Below are 7,818 nucleotides of genomic sequence, written 5' to 3'. Positions count from 1 at the left end.
GCTCTTCCGCTTCAGATTACCCTGTCTCCGATAGCCCTCACATGTCAGAGAGGTGGAGCCCGCATCTTTTCCACGCTGACTGGATGTGGATGATGATGAGGAGGATGATGAAGGCTCAGGGACGCTGCCGGTGCTGTCTGCGGCACGTACCACTGTCTGTTTCCGCGAGCCTCCAAAAGGAGGAAAGACCAGGCTGGAGGAGTTGTAATTGGGGTTGAATCCAGATGTGGAGGGGGAGGAGCCATTCGGCTGGTTTGGGCTGTGCTGGTAGTAGCTGCTCTCACCTGATTGGCTGCTCACGTTCCATGCATGGTTTTCCAACTTCAGTTTCTTGGAGCGGGACAGGCCACTGGAGGACACGGAGGGAGAGGAAAACGCCTGCATTTGAGAAGACATGCCTAGAAAAGATAAAGTGAAAATGAGTGACAATAAGACAAAACAAAACGGCTTATGCATGTTGGTTATGCTACAATGGCTTTAACTTGATGGACAAAAGTTGATCAAATATTAGTTTTAAAACAAAACAAAACTGCTTCACTCAAAAATAATTATATTATGTCATTATGATGTAATCAACTTTTGTCAATTGGTTCTTAAGATTTTTGACATGTTTCAGCTACATTTATACCACCTATAAATATATATATACATATATATATATATATATATATATATATATATATATATAACAGTTCTTTCTGGTCCTCGAATCTGATTGGGTGAGAGCCTTTTCTAGTGGTGTGATATTCTTCTAATAACAGAACTCCAACTGTTTCACTGTTCATGGTGGACACCCAAATCCACTATAAATGTATAAATAATACTGTTTTTGTGTCTCAGCCTCGTGCCTATTGCCGAATCACGGCCGACTTTTGAGCGGTAGTGTGTGTGTATATATATATATATATATATATATATATATATGTATATATTTTTTTTATCCCCACCGGTGATAAAAGTGAAATATACAGTATATATACATACATATTAGGGCTGCACGATAATGACAAAAATCATAAATGTCGATTGTTACCTTGAAATTTTAATAGCGATTATTCATTACGAATATCATTATTTACACTGGATGATGTTTATACCATTGTTTGAAGCAACTGCATGTCATATTTTTTATATGAAAATAAACAAGCAAAAAACATAAGCGGACTTTGAACAATTATGTAATTGTGGCATCTGTAATTGTAATTTGATTAATTGTGCAGCCCTAACACACACACACACACATTACCCTAGACCCTATATATTCACTTTTAGTTCCTAAAAATATCAAAATGACTTTTAATTCAGAAATTAAAAAAATGTCTATCACAGAAGAGATACACTCATGTCATTTTTATGTTTATGTAACACTCAAGAAATTTTAATGTTTTTAAATAACTAATTTCATAAAATAATGTCCACATACAACTTAATCATTATTTTACTTTTTTTAATATGCAGTTATGCAAATATCAGAAGTTTTTTTTAGGGTAACTTAATTTGACTTGAATTAAAAAAAAAAACATTAAGTTTAGGTTTTTCATTGATAGGTTGGTTATAGGTTCAAAATATTAGTCAAATATTAGTAAGTTATAAGTAATAGTGTTAAAAGGTTTTTATATTAATATTTTTAAAACATAACTACACTGCTTATTAAAGATATAACAAATAATAATATGCTAAATTACCAGTCAACATGTTTTTTTCCAAGAATTTCAAGTTTTCAACTACATTTTTCAGTTACATTAGAATTTGTTTTAAAGATTTTTTCACTTTTAGCCCCACAAAAAATATCAGAATGACTTCTAATTCAGAAATGAAAACAAGTTCATCATTAAAGATATGTATTCAAGTGATTTGTAATTTTAATGAATTTTTGAAAACCTGAACCGATCCAGACAAAGCCAAGAACAAATCAAACGTACGTTGCCATAGCAACCGCTCTAGCTAGGTTATCCAGGGTGGTTGCTATAGAAATGGCTGTAGCCAGTTAATTGGGAGGGGTTGTCATGGCAATGGTTGCTACTGTGTGATAAAAAAGAGGTGTGGCAGCAACAAATGTGACAGTCAAACATGCACTAACATGTACTAGCATTACCAGCCAACACACACCGTGACTGTCGTGTCAAACATTCCGCTGGCTGCGGAAACACAACCTGACGTGCTGTATGCATGCAACACGCTTCATAAAACTTCACATCAACTGTCATCGTGCAGTGTAACATCTTTGCAGCTCACCTGCTGTGTGTTGAATTCCTCAGCTTGACACTTTTTCCTAATTTTTCCTATTAGGCCTCTTTTTTATAGAAATGTCCCTCCATAAAAACGCCTCTTTATTCGAGCCGAGGAGATTCCGGGCGTCTAATAATGTTAGACACAGCCCAACGCACAGTCAACAACATCGTTACATATTAATATTCTGCAAGGGCAGCGCACAGAATTATGACTGAGACCTGGAGATGAATGTAGGACATTAAACAGACTCCATTTCCGGGGTGTGAGATCGAGCGCTGATTGGCCGGAGGCGTGTCACGTGATGTATAAATCTAGTCTTGTAGCTGCGGCAGTTACGGTTTTCCGCATTTTGTTCATATGGTAAGGTTCTTCAAAAAATGACAGTGGTATAACCATGGTGTACATATAAAGTTAGATACATTATAGTGCTTTTTTGTTCAATTTGCATATATATACATCCACAAGAGATGTCAGCAATAATTCTGAATATTGATAATTAGTATTTGCATGTGTATGCATGTGCCTACAAGTTTTAGGGAATTTTTATGAACTTTTTATTTATTTTTTTACATTTTAAGGGACTTGTTTGTGACTGTTCAAATGCAATTTCATCTTAGTGGCTGTGGATGACATGTCTATAATGTGTATGAGGTTAAGAAGTGTTTTGCCTGAAAGGGTATTTTCACTGAATTTGTTTACAGCTGACATCGCATCACTGTCTTCTGTCAAATGGCAAGAACTGGATTTGAATCACACACGAAGGACTGCTTTCTTTAACAGAATATTATTTATTCAAAATGTAAACACAACATGACTATCTCTGATTACACACCCCTCTAAAGGAAAGGATATCGATCAACATTGTTCATGGAGGTGCTGAAAAAAAGTATTACTGCTAGTATTCGGGACATCAGAACACTTGAATTGGGGAGACCAGCACATACTGGTACAAAGACAGCATTAATTCCCTCCCAGTCCGAATGAGCAGCGATACGACCATTCTGACCCAGAAAGAGATGTTTTGTGGTGCATGTAGGTATCAGCAAACTGGACTTCGACTTGCAAGTTTTGTTGTGAATTATTTGTGCAACTCAAAGCACTTGTCCTAATGAACACAACCAAAGATCTTACAGTACAACAGGAAAGGTAAGAATTTAATGCATATTCACCTGCCTATGTTTATAACAAAAATGTAATTGATATTTCAATTTCTTAAGAATTATTGCATAAATCACAACCCTTTGAAAAGAAAAGAAGTGCTGTGTATCATGAAAGCCAAGTAGTGCTGACAATACTATATATTGCACAAAAACAATTTATAGTGTTACATGGCCTGAAAAAAAAAAAAAAAGTTCATATGCTTTTCTTTTGGACGACAGTGACCCCCTCTGAAAGAAAGTTAATGTACACTTGGAGCGCTGAATCACAGACAAACAAAAGACAAATAATTCATTTTAAATCTCTTCTTTCCTGGCCTAACTGGTTGTTACGGTTGGCGTAGCGCAAGCGAGCACAAATGCATTTAAAAACAAATTTCCATTGGTAAAGCATGTTTACAGAGTTGAGCCATTTCCATCAAATAAAACAGTCAGTGATTTTCGTCACAGCAATAATTGGTGTGACACACTTCAGAAATGTATTTTATTTTGTTGTTGTTTTTAAGGAATGATTGGACTTTTTTCTCTTTTAATCTTAAAAACTCAGCGTCCTATATTCACAGATTCTAAAATCTTACAGATCAATGAGAAACGTGAACAACAACAAATGCTGACTCGGGCTCTAAAAAAGTCCACTTGGATTAATTTCACGGTCATATGAAGTTGGCTTCTTCAGGGAATTGGGTAAGGTAGAAAATTTGCTTTTTTTAAAATGTCCTTACATGTTAATAAAGCCATCATTTCACGTGACCTTGCCCTTTACGTGGCCGTTACACACAAGATCTGGTTGTTGCCACTATGGAGGAAATCACCAAGCTCTCAATTTCATTAACGGGACACTGCTTCATTTTATTTGGTTGTGAGAAAACCCTTTTGATTTCTCGCTACCTATTTTGGTCGTGAGAACAGCACCAGCCTTTCGTCCCTCACGTCGGCGTTTCTCATTGGGCGATTCATTCCTGCGCGATGCTCCGCAGAACGTACTTGACCGTGTAGGCGAAAGCGGCAAAACCTACGATGACGAACAAATTAGCGAGCGCTCCACCCAGGAGTCCATGGTTACGGTTGACCTGCTGGAGGTCGGGCGGGTGGGCCGCGCCGGGGGGCAGATGCCCATTCAGGAGAAGGTGCCCGTTTTGCGCGTGGTGGGCTTCGCCATCCGGCACCACGTCGGGGAGGGGCAGCGCCTGTGAGCGGGACCTGAGCTCCTCCTGCATACGCTGCTTCTGCTTGATTTCCTGTTTAAAGGGGGGTGAAAGGGATCAAGTGTTAATATATTTGTTATAAGAATGTGTTTACTGCTCGCGCATACATCTGTGAGGAAGTCTGGCATGGTACTTACTTCAACAACATCTGGAAACAGTTCACAAAAGACTTTGTCCTTGATGTTGAAAGCAAGACTCTGGGAGGCCAACTGTCTTTTCTGCAGGGAACATATTAAAAGCAAACACGGCATTAAAATGTATCTCATGTATGTACTTTGTACATGTTTATGCATAGAGCTAATTTCAAGAACTCTTTCATATTAAAATAAATTAAAATTGCTTCATCACATTTTTGAATAATGTCACAAATATGGTATGCAATGGCCACTTTAATATACAATTAATTTCTGATAGATAAAATCAAGTCCTGGCCCACAAAAACAAGTGACAAAAAAGCTGTTAATATGTAAATAGATGTCAAAACAATGTCCACGTAGTGAATTTCTCCCTAGTATAATGAAGTATACTGTAAATTCAAAAGTATACTGTACCATTCAAAAAATCTGGAGTTGGTAACATTTTTCATATTTTTTTAAAAGAAATCTCTTATGCTCAAAGGCTGCATTTATATGGTCAAAAACTAATTAAAACAGTAATATTGTGAAACATTATTACAATTTCTGTTTTCTATTACAATATATTTTATATGTATGTTTATGTAATTTATTCCTGTGATGCAAAGTTGAATTTTCAGCATCCTTACTTTTATCTGCTTTATATTTTTATGAAATACATTTCCCCCTGGTATAAGAACAGCACTTATTAAAAAAAACAACAGTTTAAACAGCAGTGTACTTACTAGTTTTAGTACGGCTTTACAATAACAAAAAAAGCTCAGAAAATTTGTGAACAATACACCCAATTATTGCAAATGTATACTAAAACAGCTTCATATCTTGTGCATAATTTATAGACACTTATTAGTATTTTATTTTGATTTAGTCAGAGTATTTAGAGCATTTATAGAGTATTTCATATAAAAAGCTTTGAGGGTTTTTATATGGTGAGAAAAACCAATTACACCCTCCTCAAAAGCAGTGAAATGCTTAAAGCATTTGACTGATTTTAAATCAGCGTGACACTCACTGTGAAGTCAGAGGTTTCGATACTGCCGAGAGTCGGGCCTTTTTCAACCATGAAGCTCAGGAGGCCGGTTAAGATGGTGGATACGGACCATGCGGGGTTCCATGTGTCAGGGTGAAAATCTGTGATAGAAAGACACAACCTGAAAGAGAAAGAGAACGCAAGTCATTATGCATTGTATTATGAATGGTATTGTTCTTCTGACTTGAACGTTTGAGACTTTTAAAGAAACGGATGTAGATGCTGATTCATCAATTCAGTTCCGACCAAGCAAAAACTCACAATACAGTATGAAGAAACTATGAAGTAAAACGTGTGCAGGACCCACAGAGGCCAATCTTAGTTTACATCAGGGATCCTCAAATCTGGCCCACGAGATCCACTTTCCTGCAGAGTTTAGCTCTAACCCTAAAGCAAGCTAATCAGTGTCTTCAGGATCATTAGAAAATCACAGGTATTAGAAAATCACAGGCAGGTAGGCGAGTTTGATCAGGGTTGGAGCTAAACTCTGCAGCGCACTGGCCCTCCAGAGCAAGAACCCTGGTTTACACGTAGCAGCAGATGGATGGACATGGCACTTAATGAGTGTGCTTCATAAAAGAATGTTTTAATTAAAGAATTTTATTATATAGTAAACATTTCACTGATGGCTGTGCCTTGCCTAACAACGACCTTTAGCTGTAACTATGCTCAAAATAACCATGCTTACATACCTTAGTGCTTAAATAAAGGTCTTAAAAAGAAAATGGAAGCCTGAGGCTGTGTACCTTGTATTACATTTAAATCTGCCGTTGGGTGTGATCATGTATATGCTTGGTGGTTTGAACGGGAATTCCCGTGGGAAAATGAGTTTGCCATGATAGTAGCCACCTATGAAATACAAAAGACAAGTCAAAATGAAGCAGAAACTGCACAATTTGATAAAAGGAAGCACTCATGTGAAATTAAAGGGGGAAATCACCTTCATATGGAGTTTTCTCAGGGCCACGTACTAGATAATGCCTGAAAGAGAAAGAAAGCCTGGGATGAGATAGTATCTAATCATATAAAGTCTTTCATGTAGATGACAATACATGATAGAAGTCCTGTCAGATGTTTTTGAGAATTTTAATCTGTTTCTACATATAATATAATCATATAGAGACAGTCAATGGGCAGTCAAGCTCTAAAAAGGACAAATAAGCACCATAAAAGTAGTCCATAGAAACAGTGCACTTCAATTTCAGTCCAAATCCTCACATAAAAGCATCATTCTGCTTTAGAAGACTTGGAATATATCATCAGTCATATAGACCACTTTCATGGTGCTTTTGTGTCCTTTTGAGAGCTTCACTTTCATTGAATGGAAGCAAGAGTGAACATTCTGCTAAATACAATATAAATCATCATCTGCTAAATATAATATAAATCAGAAAATTGATAATAAAAGGATAAAAAAAAATGCAGGATTATGATGAAGCTCCAAACTTAAACCATGACAACAAACAGTAAATCATGTAAAATAAAATAAAACATACACTGGAATAATTACAGTTTTTAAATGTTTCTGAAAGAAGTCTCTCATGCTCACCAAGGCTGCTTTTTTTTTGTTGATAAAAAATATTCTAATATTCTGATTTAGTACTTAATTATTATCAACTAATAATTAGTGCTCATATATTAACAATGGTTCTTATTATTATAATAAACAGTACTTATTATTATCAGTTTTTTTTGCTTATTATTATTTTTGTGAAAACCATGATACAGTCTTCGATGAATAGAAAGTTCAAAAGAACGGCATTTAGTTGAAATATAAATATTTTTTTAACATTATAAATGCCTTTATTGACACGTTTGGTCAATTTAATGTGTCCTTGCAGAACAAAAGTATTAATTTTACTTAAAAGGGAAGTCAGGGCCTAATGGTTAGAGAGTCGGACTCGTAACCCAAAGGTTGCGGGTTCGAGTCTCGTACCGGCAGGGATTGTAGGTGGGGGGAGTAAATGTACAGCGCTCTCTCCCACCTTCAATACCACGACTGAGGTGCCCTTGAGCAAGGCACCAAACCCCCAACTGCTCCCCGGGCGCCGCAGCAAAAA

General features: G+C 36.6%; 2 protein-coding genes across 2 annotated transcripts in view; both read right to left on the bottom strand.

Annotated features, from left to right (window-relative positions):
* The window catches only part of LOC107697916 (homeodomain-interacting protein kinase 1-like), a 26,148-nt gene extending 23,689 nt beyond the window's left edge, over positions 1–2,459 (bottom strand). Inside the window, exons 1-2 of the mRNA XM_016498781.1 lie at positions 2,236–2,459; positions 60–398 (exon numbers count right to left, since the gene is read on the bottom strand). Of these exons, the coding sequence (XP_016354267.1) occupies positions 60–396 (337 nt within the window). The 5' untranslated portion in view covers positions 397–398; positions 2,236–2,459. The remainder of the gene's footprint in view (positions 1–59; positions 399–2,235) is intronic.
* A 1,336-nt stretch (positions 2,460–3,795) lies between these two features.
* The window catches only part of LOC107697915 (ubiquitin-conjugating enzyme E2 J2), a 6,449-nt gene continuing 2,426 nt past the window's right edge, over positions 3,796–7,818 (bottom strand). Inside the window, exons 3-7 of the mRNA XM_016498780.1 lie at positions 6,699–6,739; positions 6,505–6,607; positions 5,741–5,879; positions 4,732–4,812; positions 3,796–4,627 (exon numbers count right to left, since the gene is read on the bottom strand). Coding sequence (XP_016354266.1) covers positions 4,343–4,627; positions 4,732–4,812; positions 5,741–5,879; positions 6,505–6,607; positions 6,699–6,739 — 649 coding nt within the window. The 3' untranslated portion in view covers positions 3,796–4,342. The remainder of the gene's footprint in view (positions 4,628–4,731; positions 4,813–5,740; positions 5,880–6,504; positions 6,608–6,698; positions 6,740–7,818) is intronic.

Source organism: Sinocyclocheilus anshuiensis, unplaced genomic scaffold (assembly GCF_001515605.1).
Source record: "Sinocyclocheilus anshuiensis isolate Anshui unplaced genomic scaffold, SAMN03320099.WGS_v1.1 scaffold78, whole genome shotgun sequence".
NCBI lineage: Eukaryota > Metazoa > Chordata > Actinopteri > Cypriniformes > Cyprinidae > Sinocyclocheilus > Sinocyclocheilus anshuiensis.
This window is presented reverse-complemented; position numbering and strand designations above follow the sequence as displayed.